At 42.4% G+C, this 22204-nt stretch overlaps 1 protein-coding gene across 2 annotated transcripts; it reads left to right on the top strand.

The window, feature by feature from the left end:
- Positions 1–1043: 1043 nt before the first annotated feature.
- LOC106660451 (regulator of G-protein signaling 17) lies at positions 1044–21565 on the top strand. 2 transcript variants are annotated; one of them, XM_023461937.1, is made up of 5 exons: positions 1044–3138; positions 5701–5990; positions 7840–7851; positions 12243–12639; positions 14405–21565. In XM_023461937.1, the coding sequence occupies exons 1-5, from the start codon at positions 3130–3132 to the stop codon at positions 14714–14716; spliced, it is 1020 nt and encodes a 339-aa protein (XP_023317705.1). In that variant the 5' UTR covers positions 1044–3129; the 3' UTR covers positions 14717–21565. The 2 variants fall into 2 exon arrangements, with proteins under 2 accessions (XP_023317705.1, XP_023317706.1); XM_023461938.1 differs by lacking the exons at positions 1044–3138; positions 5701–5990; positions 7840–7851 and adding an exon at positions 8556–8963.
- Positions 21566–22204: the final 639 nt, after the last annotated feature.

Raw genomic sequence — 22204 nt, 5'->3', positions numbered from 1 at the left:
ATAAATGTATATGTCGAGGATGAGTGTAAGGAGTTCAGTATATCAAACACACATTTCTATGTTCATTTAATAATTTGTATCAATAGGACAATGTTAAAGCCTTATAGAGAATATGATAATTTTGAAGAAAATTTACATTTACTAAATCCATGCTAATCGATAAGTTTCCAGCAAATTATTAATTGTTTCATAGTTTAAAAGCTAAAAAGCCGTTGTCAAGTGCAATAAGATTAATTAACAAATCATTATTCGTTTGTATAAAGCGAAAGTTCTGGGTCAACGTTCTGAAAAGCTCAAGTACGTCAATTGAAGAAGCCAACCCCATTTTTATTCTCCTTCGTTCTCTCATCCTGTACACATATGTGCTCTTGCTCATCCTAAGAAGTGCTGAAAAAAAGGCAAAGCCGCAGCATCGCGGTTTTTTTAATGAAATTTTCAAGTTCTCACTGAAGCAACAGCTTAAAAAGTTAAGTTGCCCACGTACAGGTGCTATATGCTGTATTTCTGTAGGAGCACACACGTGCGGGGTCACGCACACTTGCAGGCGCGCGAAGATTCGAGCGTGAGGTCAGGCAGTGCGGCTATTCAACCGTGCATAAAGACTTTATATATGTACAGCAAAGAGAGAGAGGGGGGGGGGGGAGNAACGGGGGGGGGGCGGTGGAAAGTCTGTCTTTTTCTAAGCAGCAGAAGCATCGAATCTTTGTAATTGACGAAAAGTCTCGAGCCTTTTTTCTCTTTGGCCGTGGCTTCAATGCGTTAATCGTGCAAGCTATACAAGTACAGCACACACATAGACAGAGCACAATGGCGAAACGCGCGCTCTGAAAGCTACCGAAGTAGTAACAGCAGCAGCCAGCAGCCCAGTTGCTCTGAAGCGCGCGCGCGCGCACACAGAGCCTAGCAGTCACGACACACAGCGCAGCCATATTGAGAGAGAAAGAGAGAGAGAGAGCAACTATATAGAGCTGCAGCAGTAGCTGACGGGAGACTCGAAGCTACGGTGAGCTTTAAAGCTGCTGCTCTCTTTGTCTTGGCCAGCTTCGATAACTCGTGCTCGCCGAGGCGTGCGTTTACATATAGCTATAGATAATTGTTAATGTCGAGCGAGCTTGCAGTGCATAATACATAGGCGGCGGGATCGATCGGTCGAGAGCGATAATAGCCCGGAGACTCGGCGATAGTGACGGACGTTACAAGAGTTGGAGTGGCCCGTCTTGAGGCAGCGATAGATCGAGAATAGCAGAAAAACGATAAACGATGCTGCCAAGGCTCGACTCGATAACGCCACTCGAGCAAAGAGCAAGAATTTCTTTCTCGAGTAGCAACAACGTAAGCGACCACGACAGCAGCCGCAGCAGCAGCAGCAGCAGCAACAGCACGTCGCGCTCCTCCTCGCTCCAGCTTCAACGGCACATCTCTATTTACCCGTTTTGCTAATAGTGCGACTCGCGCGAGGCTCCAGCAGCAGCAGCAACAACAACAACATACACAGACGTCGACTTGTGTGCGTGACTAACCAAAGTGTAAGTGTACGTGTGCGTGCCTACTTTGTGTACAACGTCGCTAAAAGTATAGACATATACTCGCGAGCCAAAGAAACGGAGAGCTTGAACGCTAAGCGCGCGACAGACGGCGCTGCTCGACACGTAAACAGAGTCAGTAGGGCAGAGTCGATCGAAAGAGGAGGAGGCGGTGGCGGTGGCGGCGGTGCCAGCGTACGACCAAGAGGAGAAGGAGGAGGTAGAGGTAGCAGGTGAGGCTTTCGAGAGAGAGAGAGAGAGAGAGAGAAAGCAAAAAAGCTCGCAAGCTGCACACATAGAGGATGAACGAGAATCGAAAGAACGCCAACGACGTACGTTAAACTCGCCTGCTACGACGAGCCGTCGAATTCATAGGAGTGAGGAGAGCAGAGAGAAAAAGCTCGCGCGAGCTGGCGCGTCACCTCGCACAAGATATCGCAAAGCGATCCTGTGTTTATGTGTGTACATACACGTAGACTCGCCAATCGATAACAAGTGCGACTCTCTCTTTCTCTGGCAGCAGCGGCGTGTCAGAAAACCCCCTCGTCCGTAAGCTCTTTCCTTGTATCTGCAAACTTACCCTCACATATAACTACGGCCAGAGCCCCATCTACAACGCTTGCACACACACACACACTTAGGCTCGCGCTCTCACACACACCCACTGGCGTACAGAGAGCCCCCTTTCGCTCTGAACCCCTCTTTTTCTTTCTGTCTCTGGCTCACTCACTTACTCCACCTATCCGTCAATCCGTCCTTTTTGGGTCGCTGTGCGCGCTAGTGGCCCAGATCGTCCTTTTCTGGCGTCCTCCTCTGGCGAAAAAAAGGAGGAGTGGATAAAAAAGCGCCGTGTGATTCACTAGGCCAAAGCGATATCGGCCTCTCGACTGCAGCCCGCTGCTGGCTGCTGCAGTCAGTAACGACGAGCAACTTTGCACAGTGAACTCGCCAGCGGCAGCGAATCCAATACTTACAAGTTCAACGACACACGCGTTACTCCGGACTACGCGGATGCGTAAGTGTGCGTGTGCGGGTGCGTGCGCGTGTTGGACGTGTATGCAGAGAGCTACTCGCTGCAGCGTCGCTCCTCGTGAGAGGCGAGAGCTCGAGCCAGACAGACGAACGAGCGGACTCGCTCCAAGACTGTCGCAGTCCGAGTAAACAATCAGCAGCGATCCCATCGACACTCTCAAAATATCGCTCTCCGAGCTTCGCGATATAATCTAGAGATCGGGTGTAGTCGATGGAATCGACCCTGGCAACAGTTGGATCCACTCATCTTTTCTCTCTCTCTCTCTCTCTTCTCTTTTGCTTTGCTCTTGTGGCAGCTGAGCCGGACCCGCGCGTGTGTATACTTTGTGCGTGAGTGAGCAACACTTGGATAGATCGCCCAACGGCTACCTATACGTGTTATGCGAGTAGTAGCTCGATTTCGTAGCATGGAAGAAACAGGATAAACCTACGCAATTCGAATCGTCGTGTAAGAAAATTTATACATCGTCTCGCCTCCTTGAGAGAAAACAAAGAGATACAAACAAATAATACCCACAACTAACACTGCCTAAACGATAGAAGCGAGCTGGTCTCGCTCATAAGCGCATGGAACATGATAGAGGTGAGTTTCAATTTTTTTCCCCCCTAACAACTTTCCTCCCTCTCGCCCTTCGTTATTTTATTTCTTGAACAAAGTTGACACTAAATATCTTTCTGTCTGAAAGCTTTTCGTCTTCTTGTTTTTTTACTTTTTCCGCAACGAGTTATAAAACATGTATATTTAAAGATTAATGATATTTCTGTGAACTTTGTGAGCATAGATAGTCCCTGCAGCAAATAGTCGAAGCCTTTTTTCTCTCGGCGTGCTTGCACGCTTCGGTCGAACTGATATTACATGTGCATCCTTACCGATCGGGTTAACGCTCGCTCCCTCGTAAGAGACACAACGTGCTGCCACATATTACATTATAAAATTTCTCTGTGCCAGGAAAAAAAGCTCCCTACGACGCAAAGCTCTTTTTTAAAAAATCGATGCTAATTATTCCAACAGCGGCTCGCGAGCACTGAAAGCTACATTTTAGACTATTATTTTCTGCCATGTTTATCAGCGACAAAGCTTCAATTTTCACATTAATTATACATCGCTATAGAACAGAAACGCGCGCGCGCTTGCCTATGTGTGTGTCTGTATAGGTAAGCAGCAGGCTGCTAGCCATATACTATGTTGCAAAAGTAGCATTATATTTACCGATATTATCGCTAGCGCCACGTTCGACTTTTCATCTACATAATTGTCTCGTGCGCGCAAACGTTTCGCTGTTTCCACGGAAAAAAGTCCTGATATACTTTCGATTCTGCTATTTAGAACCCTGTACGATATGTACACCCGCCTATCGATCCCTTCTGCTTGCTTGACTGCGAATACATAATTGGCTCGGATACAGCTATCGGTAGAAAAGTAATTTCTTCCAAGAGACACATATAAACAAATTTACAAGACACCAAATACAAATATTTGCTATTTGTCCTCTGAATACTACGGCCCATTTTTTTTCTTGAACATTGCGCTTGCATACGCATATGTTTTGGCCTGAAATATGCACGAAAAATATTTAAATGTATGTCGAAGAGTTCGCTTGATCCACGAGAGCTTTTATTCGTATTTTTCTTCTTTGTTTGTAAAGCAAGAGTGGGGCTGGCGGTACTCTGGGAATTTTTATCTTTTTTGTTTAGTACTCGCTCGTCGATACGCGCACGTAAAATCGTCTACGGCACAGTAATTCCATAAACATTATGGAACTCCGCAAATAAGGCCGCACTTGGAGCAACCCTTCATTTTCTTTTTATACGCAAATTTGTTATTTTTTAATAAAACTTTCGAAAATTCAATTTCGCTCGTGTATCACTTTTACGGCTACATAACGCGAGTCAAAAGAGAACGGCAAAAAAAAAAAACGAGCATCAACGCCAGTGTCGTCGCTTTTGTATATCAATGCTAAATTAGAAAATGCAAGTATAAAAGCTCCTCGTTCGTTCTTTTTTTCGCGTTTCATTTTTATCGGTGAGCTTTTTCGAATACTCAATGCTGCGGAACAAAATAAATATTTAGCTTCATCGACGAAACATTAAGACGAAATTCTTGTCTACGCTCGATGAGCTTGCATCGTGTCCCATGAATACTTTAATTTACTTTGTTTATGCGCACACGGAATAATTGATAGCATAGTTGTTGTCGTCGTTTTTGTGCGTGCACTCGGTGCATAAGGTAAATACGTGTGAATGGCGGCTTTATACAGGAGAGAATAGCTTGACACGCGCGAAAATGATAACGCAACTGCGAGGCTAAATTGGATGAGAGCTCAGCTCTCTCGATAGCAACGGAAATAATGTCGCCGTCGAGAGGCGTTATTTTATGAGTCTTTGAATTTTTCGCGATGTAGAAGTCGCCAATATGATTCGCCGAGCAGTTTTGCCAATGCACCGAAAATTGATTCGCCAGTGCAAAAGTCTCTGGTCTTTTCCAGCGAAAGAATCGCAACGGAACAAAGGAAGAATGCAAGAAAAAGCTGCTCTCTCGCTCTCGAGCTTCTTCGTCATCTCTCGGCTCTTTTTTCTATTTCGTTTTTTGTTGTCATCGTCATCGTCCCGCGCGGAGAGGCAAATTCGTCGCGAAACAAACGAAGCGAAACGGAGCTTCGGAGCTGCTTGGGCTTTGCCGGCTGTTGTGCGACTCGTGTCAAGCAGTGATATTCCGCTGTATGCACGCGTAGTTTCGAGTTACAAATAGTTTCATATGTATACAGCCACCGAGCCTAAACCATTTTACGAAAGTTTCGAGCAAGTTTAAAGTACAAAGTTTGACGAGCGTCAAACAGCGTGAAAATCTAACCGTTGACGAGCTTTGCGTTGTAGCACTGCAGCCTGGACATCCGTGGCATCGAGTCTCTTCCCTCGTAGCCGACTATATAGTTTTAACTTTGGATCTATGTCACGTGCTATGCTAATCAAGATTCTAATTTACATAATTGCCATTGCATCTCGTTTTGTTTTCTCAATGTTTGTACGTTGGCACATGCTAATATGTAATACAATGATACATCGAAAGATGCATTATATTTGTGTACTTTGCTTTGTGTTTTTTCATTGTAATGAACCATCGAACGAACGATGGGGCACAAAAAAGATGTCGAGCGGACTCGGTACAACAATGGGACTGGGGGTTAGTACGCATGGCAGCAGCAATTCTGGAAACGAGCCAAACGCCAGCACAGGCTGCCGTTTAAGAGCCCAGAGCCAAGCGTCGCAGGGCTCGCCTGGACATCGGCAGGGACCACGTGGTAGTAATAACTCGGGTCAACCGTCACTGGGTCAGAGTAAAGAGCAGAAGCATGCTCTGCAGACGTCGCAGCAAGCCAGATCCAAAAAGGACAATTGCTGCCTCTGCTGGTGCTGCTGTTGCAGCTGTTGTACTGCGTAACTATGCTTTCTTATTCTTTTTCTTCCTCCTCTTCTTTACTCGCCACATTCTTCTTATTGATTCAAAAAACGATATAATTTACTCAGGGGTTCTATACTATACATATAAATTTAGCCATCGTCCGTTTATATATATTGATTTCCGACTCCAACATTTTCGTCAAAAGAAAATCAGTGATACTATAGAGTAAGAAAATGAAATTATTAAATAACTGCACTTAACAAGGTGAAAATTTGGAGTTTCAGTTACAACAATTTGCAAATAGTAGCTTGAGCGCGTCTAAAACGGGATTTTTTGATTAGACACCAGTGATATGTGATAAATTATTCGAGAGCTCGAGACGAATCGAACGAGAAGTGAGACAAGAATAGACGCTTTTTTATATTGCACCTTGTACTTATCTCTCTCTCTCTCTCTCTCTCTTTCTCTTTCTCGATAAATAATAAACACGTGCCAATTTATTTTAACGCGTCTCCCTCTCGCTCTCGTATACGCTACGTGCACGAGCGAGCGAGTGCGCGCAAGTCGAATCGAACATGAAAATTGCTCGGGCTTAGATATTTACATCACGCATGCCTCGGAATCGACGTCGTAAAATTTAAATCGGAAAAGAGCTACGTGCCTCTGTCTGCTTGATTCGGCAGAATCAGGCTGCTGCTATGCCCGATACGCCAACTATATAATCGAAACAAATATTTTTTACCCCTGGCTCGTACTCGTGTTGCCAAAAATATTGTCACGAAATTTTCATTGCTCCCTGCTAAGTACGCCAACTCGCGACTATGCCTCTTTTCGACTTTCTCGGTTATTTTTTTCCTCGTATAAATGATGAATTACACGAGTGTCTACCTATATACATTATTCGACGTATACTATATACACGGCGACGCTGGTGGCGGCGTCTGGAGTCTTGAGCTCGTCAAGACAGCTCTATGACCTTTTTAAATACATCCACGCTTGAGCTCCGCAGTATTGCGATATACATACGTGTGTATAGAAAGAGAGAGAGAGAGAAATAAAGAGGGAAGGCTTCTGCTCTACAATATATAAGAGATTTCCTCTCATGAAAATTTTTGACCGGAGGTAAAAGCTCTCTAGTCTGAACATTAAATCATTTCTTCCATATACTTGAAGAGGGTCGTTCTTTGCCTTAATATGTACGCGGCGAATATGTTTTAACATAGTTTCTACATACAACAATAGTGGAAATCACATAATTTCCAATTCTCGGGACCGCTATTCAACTTCGAATACTAGTACATTTATCTTTACACCATAAGGTTGAACAATGCTCAGCTAACATCTCAAATTCAATAGAATAATTGATTCAAAATGAATAAAAAAATGAAACCATTTCGAATTATGAGATAATTTCATTGCGTATGGTTGATTTCCTTTTAAATTTAATGGCTTCAAATAAAAAAGTGAAAATTGCGTTTGTCTTGTAAAAAATAATCGTGAACCTTTAGGTCTTAGAATATTCCATTTTTTTTAAGAACTTAATGAATTCATGAAGAGCAAAAATGGAAATGGATTGGGTTCTAAGTTTCATGTTATTTGCATAACAGCAATATTTATTTAAATCTTTTTGAATCCAGAAAATAATAATGTACTTAGGGCTGCTCTAAGAACTATCATAAGTGTCTGTGAAACGTTCTCGAAGAGACCCAAAAATCGTAATAATATCAAGGGTAATGTTTGACAAAGTGTTGAGGTCATTCAATTTGTCAGTGAATCAGCCAACTATATATGGAGATAAAAATGTTCGCTAAAATGTCATTTTAATTTGATTTCATGCTACGTTAATCTTCTCACAATTGCCGCTCATGGATTCCACGTCATCAGCGGAAATAAATGGTAAACAAAACTTGAACTTTATTTACTACCTAATGTTTTTTCAAGTATATAAGTTGGAGTGCAAAGCTACGGTTTGTGCGCTCTAGGCACAGTACGCCGCAAGGTAAAAGCTCGGCGCTTGCGTGATCCGGTGCATAGCATCGCATGCACTGCACAGCTGGAGTACATACATATATATAATACATGCGTATGGGCATGCTCACTCTTTCCAGCTTCTGTTGGTTTTGAAGCTTGTATTGTGTTTGACAAGTTGTAGGAACATACATGCGTAGATGTATAAAATAGAGCTGCGTCCGCGGCGATGCACAGGCTGTGCAATAGTAAAAAAGCCTGCGCTTGGAGCGGCCGCGAGAGAGAAATATTAGAGACACGCGATGGGCGAGCACGCAGAGGCCTAGCTTCGCACGTAAACGTCGAGCTGTACGTCGCTTACGAGATATAGGAGGCAGCGCGTGCGCGAAAATCTGGGCCGTACACAGCGATAGGTATAGCTATGCCGCTCGCGCGCAAGCCCCGACTCCGCAAGCACGAGCCGCTCGCGCTCCTGTGTGTGTTAAATGCTCCTATTCGTGCGTTTATGCGCGTCTATGTGTGTGGATAATGGATATTATGTAGCTCCGCGACAACTATATACGACAGTATTAATACGGCTGAGGTGCGCGCCGCCGCCTCTAATAACATCACTGCGCTATTAAGCTCGTTAATTTCGTCAGCTCGCCAGAATAAGTAGCTCGCGCTTTTTTAGCCGCTCCTCTCCGCAACCGATGCGTTGCAAGCGCCAACGAGTTTAGCGAATTTTCCCATGCGCGTGTTTCCTCCAGCTGCCATGTGTAAAGTGACAAGTGCTCGTTTCTGGCCGCGATCATTATCGCCAGCTCTGCTTTTATGCTGCCGAGACAATCGAAAGCGATGAACGGCAGAGTCTCTGGATTACAAGATCGGCACTCGAAGCTCGTTTCTGTTCGGTGCGCAGTTTGATCTCGGTATGGTCTCGATGCAAATATTGTGAATCGATGAGGCCGAGCTCGGCTATTCGGCCCTCGACTGTTAGCGCGACGCCCAGCTCTTATCGCTACTTTCCTCATGGAATTCTGGAGGAAACTCATGGTCAAGTAAGGGATCATCGTTATTTTTAAAACGTTGCCTACACGATATCGATGCTACGGGAGCTTTTATCCGTCGGGGCAAGAAAAAAAAGAACGAAAGGAGCTATCGCGTTAAAAGCTCTCACCCCTTGTCGAGAATGGGAATACGAGTAGCTAAATATACGCGCGCCGCCCGAGTGATTGTTCAGAGTTCGTTTGATATTCTTTTTTATTTACCTTACATTCGTACACGCGTTAGCCTATTAAATGTCCCGAATAAAATAACTGGGTTAACGTACATCGTAAATATAAAGTAACTTTAGTCAAAGCTAGGATAGATCGAAGGTTCATCCGTTTGCGAATTCGATAATAGGCTCGAGGAATTATCATTGGCCTCTTTGGCGAAGCCATTGGGGCGAAAAACGAGAAACAGTTAACAGACGCAATTCGAACGAAATTATTAAAATTAATAATACGAAGCCGAGTCCATGATATACGTAATGTGCTTGCAAGGTAGAGACACGTAAATAGTGTCCTGATATATCGATTCACGTGTAAAGACTTTCCATCAGAAAGAGTGGAAATAATAGTATTTCTATCACTTTCTGGCTCGTGTCGCTCGCTCGAGCTAGCTCAGTATACATAACAGTATACAGCTACAGATATAGGCACACACGTACGAATACAGTATTATGTATATCTACGAACTGTCAGTGCGACGTGTATATAAATGATGAAAAGTCTCTCTTACTCTTGAACTATATACGTTTATGCATGTTGCACAGTGCAAGTATATATTAACGAGTGCGAAGCGCAGTCGTGCGATCGCAGCGGCGAGCTCCATGGAAAACTGCCTCGCGCGAAAAGTACACATAAACTTGTTCTCTCGCTACCCTCTCGTATATCGTATCGCGTTTACTTATGTATCGAGAACTTTACATTGATTCAAGCTCTCCATTGAAGTAAGTTAAGCTCGAATTTGACTCGCGTACTTTGTGCCGAAAGCTAAGGATAGGCGCGTAATGCGCCTTATACACCTAGTCGTTGTTGTATAGCCACCTCCGTACGAACACACGTGCACATCGGCGTTGTATTTTTAGCCACTTTTTGTATCGATTGAATAAACGAGCGGAGGTATTACGTAAGGGATACGTGCTCGCAGCATCTCGGTAATTAGTCGCGTCTGGCCTCCCAAACGCCGCTAGAAAAGAAATTGAGGAAAATACGAGAGGCCGTTGGTTTTTAGTATCGCGTCGGCGCATCGATGTGTATAGGTGCGCGTCCGACCGAGCGAGCCGGGAAACAAAAGAGCGCCGAGTGGCTCGGATAACGAGCTATATCGTGCTATATCGCGTAATATGCAGCCGGCGCGATACAAAAGCTCGGCCCGTTCGATAAACTCAATTACATTACCGTCGCTGCGGTTGTCGTTGCTCGAGGACGCGATCGGCGCCCATCAGCCCGATGGCTCGCTATAAACGAACGTTTGGACGAAAATCGTTGTCGCTTCCCGATGCGAGCCGCAGCCGCGCTATTCGGTCTGCATTACAACGAGTATATATAAAAGTCGGATGCTGCACTCCATGTCGCGCGACTCTAAAAATGACGCCGTAATAATGATAATGGCAATGCAACAGCCGCGGCCGCTCACAAAGTCCTACGACGTGAGCATATATATAATATAATATGTACGCATACATGCTTACATAGGCGAGCGCGAGAACAAGCAGCCAACGACTCGATGTTACATTCTCGCTCGTTCTTTCTCTTCGTTATCATAAAGTACATGAGTCGCAGCCGTTTAAATACACGAGCAGAGTATATAGCAGGCGAGTCGGTGCGCCAGCGCCTCCTCCCACGCTCCTTATAACTCGTAGCTCCGTAACACTCGGTAGGGCCTCTATCTCGCTCGGTCATTTTCACGTATGCGATATATCGCGCTCGCAAAGCATATACGATCGAGCAGCTTTTGAAAAGATCATTGCTCAGCGTCGGCGTCGGCGTCGGCCTGCGGGATTGTTTGTCTTTGTATCCTCACGTGTGTGCGTGTATGTGACTCCGCTGGTGTACTTGTGTATGTGTGCACGAGCCCGCGTTCGCTCGGTCTGTATATATAGTGTGTCGTTTCGTCTGCCGGCCGCTCCAACGAATCGGACGACGCCGCCAACAACGAAATTCTAGACTCTCTCTCTCTCTTTCTCTCTCTTTCTCTCAGTCTCGACAGTTTATCCTACGACTTGTGCGCGCCTATGCCAATATTTTTTCTCAGTCGCTCGACTCGCTCGCCACTGCGCACTCTGCTTTTTGCTCCTGCTTTGTTCCTGCAGCAGTAGCAGTTTATTTTTCGCGGGCGCGCGATATGTGTGTGGGTGTGTGTGTGTCTTTGTGTGCCTACTGGATCGTGGCTGCTGGATGAGCATATTCAAGAATTTTCATCCAACTTGCTCGGCATCGATTCTGCGCCATTGATTTCGATGCACTTTTGAAGCGCGCTCCGAGTCAAAAGTTTCGAGTCTACACTCGGACGTTCGAGAGCACATGCAGCTCTGCAGGCACGTTAAAACATTGTGCACACGTGCGCTCGGCATGTGCTCGAGCCAACGCTTCTTCGATACATCCGACAGAGACGAGTGTGTCATCTCGTGGTACGTTAGACCCTTGCTAATACAATTATTTGCTTTTCTTTCGTTCGCTCGTACCCAGTAGCCGTACTCTCACAGGCTGTGCTGCAGTGCCGTCGATTTCGTTGATCATTTTCCAACGTTCAAAGCAACATCGCCTCCCTCGAATATCGTTCATCTTGTAATTGCGATCGTGGTCTCGCATCGTAACTGCGCAAAGTACTCGAAAGCCGATCTACGGCCCGAAAAAAGCCAGTGCAGCTCGTTGAATTTTTCATTAAAATATCCCCGACTAAATTCATACGGATGTGAGCGGAAATGGAGCTTTCCTCGAGTGCACGCCGCACACGAGCAAAGTATATACAAGTAGTGAGCATAGCTTTCCATCACGCAACTCGACAGCCGACGAGCTGCTTATAAAACTGCGCCGAATAAACTCGTCGAATAAAATTAAATTGCTGCTGTCGCTCTACTCGAAAAATTGAGCCATCTTCAATATCAACAAACTCTTCAAGTTTGTACAAGAGCATAGTATGCGAGGCAAAAGTACAGAGCAGCGCAAAACTTTGCTGGCCGAGGCCGCAATTAAACGGCTCTCGTGCGAGCTCGTCTTCTGTTACATATATACTATTTTTCAGTGATATAGATATATTCAAAGAAATATACTAATGGACTCTGTGTATAGCTTGGCAGCTGTGGGTACCGGAGGATCGGGAGGCGCCTCGTCGATGCGTTACGGCGGCGGTGCAGGCGGAGCCGGCCAAGGTGCCCAGGGTACCCACCACGGCAGCGGCGTCAGACTCGGCGACGATCTCGACGACAACGGCGCCGGCCTCGAGGGCGACATCAACGACATCAGCCTCGAGGAGATCCGCTCGTGGGGCTCGTCGTTCGACCGGCTGATGCGCAATCCCCTCGGCCGCAAGCTCTTCAAGGAGTTCCTCGTCAGCGAGTACAGCGACGAGAACATCGCCTTCTGGCTGGCCTGCGAGCAGCTCAAAAAGGAGGAGAACAACGACAAGATCGAGGAGAAGGCGCGGGTCATTTACGAGGATTATATATCTATTATATCGCCTAAAGAGGTAACTGGCAATTCACCGTCTTTTTAGTGGCTTATTTGAGCAATGGCCATTGATCGTGGAGTGGAGTAGGCTGCACGCGACTAAGGCGATTGCATCCTTGTACACTAGATGTTAAACCATTTGGTTCCCAGCAGAAAACGTAAACGCAGGGTAAAGAGGGCCTCCCGTGTGTATAACGTACGCGGCAATAATAACAATATAGTATACAGGCTAGCTTAGGCAAAGCTCCTAATTTGCTCTGTTTACATTTTCTGCTGGGAACCGAATTGTTTTATATCTATTGTAAATGTAGTCGATACGCTTCTTACTTCACGACCAATGGATCGAGTATATCGATATCTCCAAGACCTAAATCGCGATGCTCAAACGTGCTATATTCGACAAAACAAACGTATCAATTCTCTTATGGAAGTCGATAACGTCCCACGGACACTCGATAAAACGATTTTTATCCTATTCTTTATGACAAGAAATTCTGTCCGAGGGATTGAAAAAGCAAACAGCTAGATTCAAGCGAAAATCGAGATTTCCAGGTCGCATTAACGATGATTGGTAACGCTATACGTAGAATCGAATTTTCTGCAAGTATTCTATTTCTGGGGGAGTTGTTAAGGCTGGTTGGAATTTTCTAAAGGGTTAATCGAAGGGAGGAGATGCTTCACCCATCGAGTACACACAAACTTTTTTAACGATCGCTCGTGAAAGTCTTTGATGGAGCCTTCGAGATGTAAAAACAAGAGCAGCTTTGGCTCAAAGAACGCAGCGATATGTAAAAATGAAAAATGCGCAACGATCGAGTGAAAAAAAAAAAAAATTCTCGATACTCGGACTGTCGAAAACAGAAGCACTCCACGCAAAACGTAGATTCGTTGGAATGATGAAGAAAGTATCGGCCATCACCGAGTCGTTGCATATCAGCAGGCGCGATTCCGGACCAAAATTTAACTCTAACACACGCTACGGCTTTCGTGCGCCGCAGTCGAGAAACTAGACATATTTTCAAGTCCATCATTTTGTTATCAATTTTAACTTATCATGTAATATCATCATCTGATAGGCTGCATGCTTTTATCCGACAACTCAGCATCTTCTTTTCCTCTTCTTTTTCTCTTGCTAAAGCCCTCATTCGCTTTCACTCGGTCTCTTTCTAACCCCTCGAAGAGTAAAAAAGATTGAATGGAGTACTAACCAGGGTTATAAAATCTATAATCTAACGGGCAGGGATAGTTGCACGTAGAATCGTCTCTTGGCTTCGAGGATATTAATTTAACGACGGATATGCGCACGGCAATAGCTGCCCGTGGCTGCAGTATAATAGACTCGCGCGATTACTCGCCTCTTCGGAGCTAGGTGCTCAAATTTTAGGAATCGCAAATTATATTTCTACACATACGACCGATCGATCAGACCGTAAAGAAACATGTAGCAGCGTTAGAATGCGCAATCGATTCCATCTCGTCATCCGCGTGCATAGAGCAATGGTGAAACTTCTTTTCTAGACTGAATCATCTGGATTGCTATCGCGTCTTTACAGCTCGCGCAGATAAAAACTTATCACTCGAAGATAAGTTTTTCCTCTCCCATAGCAAGCAATGTAAAGCTTAGTTTGTGTAAAGTTTAAGAATTTCATAATAGCTTAGTCAGTCGCGCTCGAGTTTTGTTTTTATAATCAAAAGAAAGCGATACCTCTTATCTCTGCTAGTTTAAGATATAAGCCAATGAAAAGTATCATTTGCAATTGAAGTGCTCACTTTACCGTCAACAGGTCAGCCTGGACTCTCGAGTGCGGGAAATCGTGAACCGCAACATGACGCATCCAACTCCGCACACGTTCGACGAGGCTCAGCTTCAGATTTACACGCTGATGCACCGGGACTCGTACCCGCGCTTCGTCAACAGCGAGCTGTACCAGAAGATGGCTCGCATCAACAGTGGCCCGCCGAGTCCCAGCATCGAGGCTGCGGCCGACGGAGCCGCCCTCGCAGTTGCGCCACCGACAGCCGCTCTAGCCGCCTCGTCTTCGTCCTCGACGACGTCAACGCAGCCCGTGAGAAAATCAAAAAAGTCCATCACGTAATTGATGTTCCAGCGCTAAGCCGACGCTAGTCGAGCTTGACTGTTCAAGTGACGAGTGCAAAGACGTCGACCGAGCTGCGCACAAAATTACGCCACTCTCTCTCTCTCTCTCTCTCTCTTTGTATCTCTCTGTCTCTCGCGGCGCATTCTCCAGTTCGACTGGGAGAATTTTTTTTATACATAAAAATAATAGACGAAGCGCGTCTATTGCAAAAAGAAAGTGAAAAAATGGCAATGCGAGAAAGTGAGACTAGGCGAACGAACGCCTGGCGAATGCAGCGCACTGATCGCAATCGTGTTTGTCCATCTGCGATCGATTTATGCCTTTTCGCAACAATTGACATAGGCAAGAGTTGAAAAAAGTGGTTCTCGTCGTACGCACCATGTTTAACTAAAAAGACATTATTAATATACTCTTCGTTTTTGACCATAGATATAAATATATATATTGACTATCTATAGCTAAGAATAAACCAAAAGAACGAGTGATCAGAATCATAATCGCACACGCGCACGAGAAGCTTGATTTTCGAGAATAGGCTTGCGCTCGGCGAGCTTGCAACGCTTAGGTCCGCTATATACATATAGTTAAAACAATGATTGGAATTTCCAAAGTACTTAATACGTATATGATAAAACACTGCTGTTATGAATATAATAGTAATTATTATACTTACATGAATAAACGTATAATATTTAAAAATCATGTGCTGTGTGGTTACACAATAATACGGCACGAATATTATGTCAAGAAAGAGCGCCTGCGGATACATTTGTTAAGCACCTAACACGCACACATACACAGTCACACAATCATTAATGCACATGGAAGTAAAAAATTGGTAGATATTAAACCATCACGTTGAACAAAAAATAGAATATTATTATAAATAAATATATAAAAAATATTATATGGGTCTTCCAGGGCGAAGACATATATACATATATATTATACTGCGGGGCCACATAATATGCGCTAATCGCATAAAAAGTGAGAGAGACTAACAAAGAAAAAATAATATTATTACCATAAAAAATTGCGAGTCATTTCGCGTCGTATATATCATTAGTACGCGCGAAAAGTATACCTTAAGCAATTTCATTTTAACATTTATACCACATGAACAAATCGTAACACGAATTTACGCACATGCTCTAGGTTGCCTGCATAAAAGAGCTTTGAGCCCTCTCAGTGCGAGTGCAGATGCGCTATTATTGCATACCAAAAACAAAGACAAAACGAGAGATTACCTAGTATTATAATATACTTATTTGACGCTCATCTTTGCATATTTTAATGATACACTTGTATAGATATAATGATAATAATAATAGAAATAATAGTTATAATAATAGGAATAAAAATTATAATGAGGCTCTCGATACCTCGTGTGAGAAAAATAAAATAATGGATGTATTATAAATATTTGAACAATGTACTACGTACTGTATACGAAACAGATGCAAGCAAAGTTTATGACTACTTTTTTTTCTTTTGAAAAGTTCTGAGAATGACGTTATGAATCAAAAACACATACATATAACACTTCACGTAAAAAATGAAAATTTTATAAATGAGAAAATATACATACCTGACGATCAGACAAAAAGGAATGAGAAATTTTGATTTAATCTACCGTATAAAGCACTGATTAAATCCAACCATTTTTTTCATAGTTTTGTATGAAAACACGTTTACTAATTTAATTAATGATCGAGTAAAAATGTATCGTATCCTTGGTACGTAATGCCTATTGAACAACTATCACATACAGAGGTACGTGTGTGCACCAATATGCAAGCTCGTTTCGTACATATATTTTTATACATTTTTCATCGTCATATACGGACAGTAAGCACATTTCAACTAACCCAAGAATTTCATAGAATAACTCGAGAATCCAAGGTACTTTTCTTTCTTGTTTATCTTAAATTTTATCTAGATTTTTACACTATCCAAAATAAATTCACGAAGCTTGAATTTCTCACGCAAAACAAATAAGGATAAAGCCAAAGTAAAGGAAAAGCTGAGAAAAAATACGTGAAAATTGAAAAAAAACAGCAGGGTGGTGCGACGATAGTCGGTGCACTAGATTTTTCATCAATTAGGAAGCTTTAGCTCGTTGGGAAAAAAGTGCTTGTTGTTATAAAACAACAGTAGGACGTGCGCGCGGGGCAGTAGAGTACGGAGGCGAAAAACAAAAAGTGCGATGTTTCATAGCGCGTCGCACACCGAGAGCAAAAGAAATTTCGCCCGTATAGCGCAACAAAGGGCAGAAGGCCGAGAGTAATAAAAAGTAACAATATATGAAATGAGGCGAGGCTGAAAGAAAGCAAGCAGCAAGGCGCGCTCGTCACAGGTCACGATGCTTAAGCTCTCAATCTTTACTTTATGAGTGTGTACTACAAACATATAGACATGCACGTGTTATATAGCTGCAAGCTTTTCCGACCGAACGCGCGCCTCTATGAGAAATATAATTGCAAGACGTTTGGAAAATTTCTTTTGATGCCAGTTTTCTCTCTCTCTCTCTCTCTCTCTCTTTGCCTTTTGTTTGCACGAAAATGCTTGAGCGCGAGATGAAAATTTAGATTAATTTCTTTTCATTCCGTTTCATCGATTCTGCCAATCCCACGTTAATGTCCTGTACGTAACAAACAGAAAACAACGAGGCAGACTTTTGCTCGCTTGCTTTCTCGCATTGTAAATTTATCGAAGGCCCGCACAGCGCTTTGGGCTTTGCATATAAATTGCTCCGTGCGTAGAGTACAACACAGAGCTTCTCACGATTATCTTTGGGAGCTTTCGCGCAAGTTTACCTGAAAAAGCTCGTTGCTCACGATGCGCTTTCCTCGTAATACGATCCGATCAGACTTGACAAATTTTCCATCCTCGTTGTCGAGGCTGTATATTCATTTTGTTATGTTTTACGCGCGCAATTTTTTGGATTTTGTCGGGAGGCTTTTTTGTCATCGAGCCCTCGTGTGAATAATCGTGCAGCTCGAGATATTGAGCGGCATTATAACGAGCAAAACATAACTCGTAAAAGTGATAGATTGAACAATGAAAAGCTGCTGTACTGCCAAGCGATAAAAAACCAAAAAGAATCGTTTCACATGTAAGCGCAGATTTTCGATGCGATCGAGTTGAAATTTTCAAACATGTGATGCATATAAGGTATCCCTTAAATAGATGTATGTTTAATAACGAGTCAAAGGCAAACGAGCAATTTTAAACCAGTGAAATCATGAGCTCAATATGTCTCGGGTATACAAATGTAATGCGCGTATCAGTGAATTAGGTAGCCGACACGAAAATCAGCACTAAAAGAAAAACTTTGCCTCTCTTTCGCCTGTTTGTAAGTAGCGCGAAGTTTTTTCGAATTCAGAAAAACACTTTTATCAGAAACAAGAAACCAAAGAAAATCACCTTAAGTCGGTCAAAATACTGTTTTTCATTACTGCCAGGTATGCATAAATATAAATTGTTTCAGGAACGTGTATAGCGGAAAGCTAGAAGAAAATTAAAAGACAGCAGGCAACTTATAGAACGTTTAACATGAGTACTCGTATACAGAACATATTGTCACGTGGCTACTTGCAGCGTTTTGCGTGCGTCTGTACTTGCATGCGTAGGAATAATAATAATAGTATTATATAATGCTTGTATGTAGTAACATTCAAATTTAAATCATCTATATCTCCCTCTTTCTCTCACTCGAAACTTTAGATAAACTCGCGCGCAATGTATAATATACACATTTAGGAGGAATAAATCATTTTAAAACAATTTGGGCGAGGATTTATAGATAGAAGTTTCGTTGTGTCGTGCGAAATTTTTCGCGAATCCGCACATACCTACACGTGCATGCTCTCTCGTGAGTGCAGCCGCGGCAGCGCTTATATATATTGTAACGAAAAATTATCCGTTATTGGCTACTAAAAATCATCGTCACCGATACATATTACAAAGTCGGCCTGGCCACGCCAATGATCATATCTATGAAAAGAAGAGAAAGAGCGGAGGAAAAAATCCACGGCAAGAATGGCATTAAAATATACCAAGCGCACCTCCTACGCAAATCGCGAAAGACAGGCATAGATGATGGAAATAATGTAGTTACAATTAAGCGATGAAATGTTAAACGCGTAAATAATATAACAACTATCTCTAACTAAATAATATAACGAATAATAAGATGACAGAAAAGTGAGCTAAATATTACATTTATAGTATGATTACTTATACACAAACGCGAGATAAATATAAATTGGATTGTAATGAAATCGTTACGTGCAGCTTTAATGCGTGCAAGTAACGAATTATTAAAATGATTTTAATTGACTAATAATAGGTGATATATAGAAAGAGAGAGGAAGGAAGAGAAACAAATTATTATACGTTTGACGTGTGTCTGACTAGCGTGAAAAGTGCGTAATAAGTAGCAGTCAAATATTCGGAAGAAATAGATAGGCGAGAGGAGGTTTTCACAGAGTCTGGCGCCAAGAGATGTATGTGCAGTGCAAGATGAATCGCGAAATGATGTAAGACGCTCCGCAGGATATGCGAACACGATACTTGGACGGTAGAGTGTCCCCCCATGAACTGCATTTGGCATACACTGCACACGCATAGCCACGCACTCGAAAGTCAAAACGTCGCTTTTGTGGCATGTGTGGGGTGTACGTGTGTATAATGTGCGAGTCGCACAAATCGAGCCCAGCAACTCCACTCGTACCTTCGCATGCACGAGATATTAATTCGTAAGTAGGTTAAATCGATGCGCCACGTGATAGTTATGCATTCGCGTGCACATTTTCAATTGCGACAGATACAGTCAGGGCTTGCGACTATATGCACGAATCCGACCGTTGTGTATGTGTATGTTACAATATATTAGTCGGTACATCCTGACCCGAACCACCCGCGAACGAGATTGTATAACTCATCAACCAACGGCTCCAAGACTCGATCTTCAATTATTTTCGCATAGCTTGGCTCGATTTTGGTTTTCTCGACGCCGCGCTACGTAACGCTAGTTTCGCAGGATCAATTACATTTTCTATGCAAAAAGAGTGCGGCCTGCGTTGAATTATCAAAATGATGAAAAAATAATCGAAAATCTTACGTTGGATGAATCTTACGTAATTCACGCGTCGATTCGAGTCACGCACTTTATTTGCCATCAATTTTTTGCCACCTCTCGCTACTCGATTGCTCGCTCTTGTCGTATTGCTTCTACTTCTCGAGATACAAAAGAAAATGAGGAAAAAAATTAGGAAAATTGGCACAATGTTCGTCTGCGAGTCAGCACAGCCCAAGAGATATTTGTTAAATTTATAATAACGATACATACATATTTACATGTATCTTAGAACTAGGACTATCTACAGGGAGGGCTGATGTATGACATTATGCGTGCTTGCAAGATATAAACAAGATACAAAAAATGACCACGATATCGATTATTTCGCATTTGTGCGCGTGCGTGTATGTGTGATCTGTGTGTACCCAAACAAATTGTCTTTCTCTCTTCTGTAATAATAAGTATATGTATGCAGATACACGTATTATAAAGTGTGCTTGTGTGCAGAGGGCTGCGGCAGGCAGGCAGCGGTGTATACACCTATCATGTTTTTGTGTGCGTGCGTCCGACAAGTCCGTTAACTGGGTGTATGCATGGGTATGTGAACCCAAACTTGAAACGGAGAATCGATTTTATCTAGTATTTATCAGTGTGTCTGCCGGTGTGTGTGCGTGTTTCCTTATGTGTGTGATGAAATAGGCGACGAAAAAAATTTAAATCATTCAAAGTATTCCAATTGACACCGATTGGAGTTCATATAAATAAATAAATTAAATTAAATTAAATAAAAATATTATAAACACAAAGAAAAATAAATTGACTATATAGAAAATTAAGCAAATTTGAAGAAATAGCAGCCAATTGAATCATTGATTTTATTTTTTCTCGATAGTATGAAGAAGTGACTGTTAAAAAAAAGATTCATGAATTATATGTAAAAAAAATAGGTTTCGATATTGACGATCACAATAAAATGGTGTTTGAAAAAAAGTAAATGATCAAACAGAGACATCGTGCTCCAAGCGATTTTCTATGGAAGTGATCGATTTTTGGTGCAAATGAGCATCGAAGAGGCTCAGAACTTGGGTACGATAAACAGCGAATTTTAATTATCACTGCAGTGTGTGTACGCTAGTAAAATATTGTATAACTCGCGAACGTTACAAGGTTATTAAGAAAATTATTATGTACTTCTTCGAAAATATATTGTTGAAAGTGGATTAGAGTTGTATTATGATTACAAAACATATTAACCGATGAGTCCTTTGAAAATCGCCGATCGTCTCGTTTATTACTTAAGAACAATCTCAACGTCTTCATTAAAAAGAAAAAAGAAAAAAATTAACAAAAAAAAAAACAAGAAAAAAATAATAAACGCACAATTTTTCTCAATCTTCGATTTCACTGTATTACTTTATTTTTTGATTACGTGGTTTTTTCAGAACCCTGACCTCACTATTCATAATCTTTCATTGAAAGTACTAAATCTACCATCCCCATTTTCATTATTTGATTTTCTTTCTTCATAGATTATAATGAAAACTTTGTGTAGACAATCTTTCAATCGTGGGCAGTTAAAACAATGTTTTACGATAATACGTGAGTGGAGAGAAAAATTATGTTTTTGACGCGTTAAAACAGATCGCACATAGAAAAGAATAATAATAGCGGCGTATTGCTGATGTAATAGCAAAGTATTAACAAGCTATACTTGTTCACCAAAAGTATAAATAATGTTAATATGAAAATATAACTCTTGGATACTTGGTGAAATTTTTGTTAAAGAAATAAATGCATGTTTTTTGTATAAAAAATATAAACAGAAGAATTTCTCAATTTTTTGTTGAACTTAGTTACATATTAGATAAATAATGACAAACATATGAAATTAGTATATGCAATAGTAGTTTAAAAGAACAATTGCTTCTCCTATAATAAAAAAATGTGTAGGAATGGATGCGGCGCTTAAGATGATCGCTGGATGAGAAAAAATTGCTTATTCAGAGCCATCGTCCTCGAATCAGGAGTACAGAGCAGCTAGAGGTACAGAGTACATCGCCTTGGTTGTCTCGGCTCGAGTATACGCATGCACTAGTACGAATCGAAAACAAGGTTTAAAAGGGGATCGTTTGATATATTTATATGGCTCGTCGCTCCTCATATCATCAATGACACATATGCGTCGAGCCGCGCAGCAAGCGAGTAATTGCAATCGTTGGCGAAGCTCGTGCGCGCATACCTTAACGCTCGGCGCAAGGATATTAATAAATATGCAAAAAACGAGTGTGCAAACAGTAATAACAATAATAACTGGGCGTTGTTGTTGCATATATAATTAGCAATAAATATTTTTGTTATTCGCTGTACGCAAAGATGTCCAGAGGAAGAGGTAAAAGAGAGAG

Source organism: Trichogramma pretiosum, unplaced genomic scaffold, assembly GCF_000599845.2.
Source record: "Trichogramma pretiosum strain Unisexual culture from Peru unplaced genomic scaffold, Tpre_2.0 scaffold27, whole genome shotgun sequence".
Lineage (NCBI taxonomy): Eukaryota > Metazoa > Arthropoda > Insecta > Hymenoptera > Trichogrammatidae > Trichogramma > Trichogramma pretiosum.
This window is presented reverse-complemented; position numbering and strand designations above follow the sequence as displayed.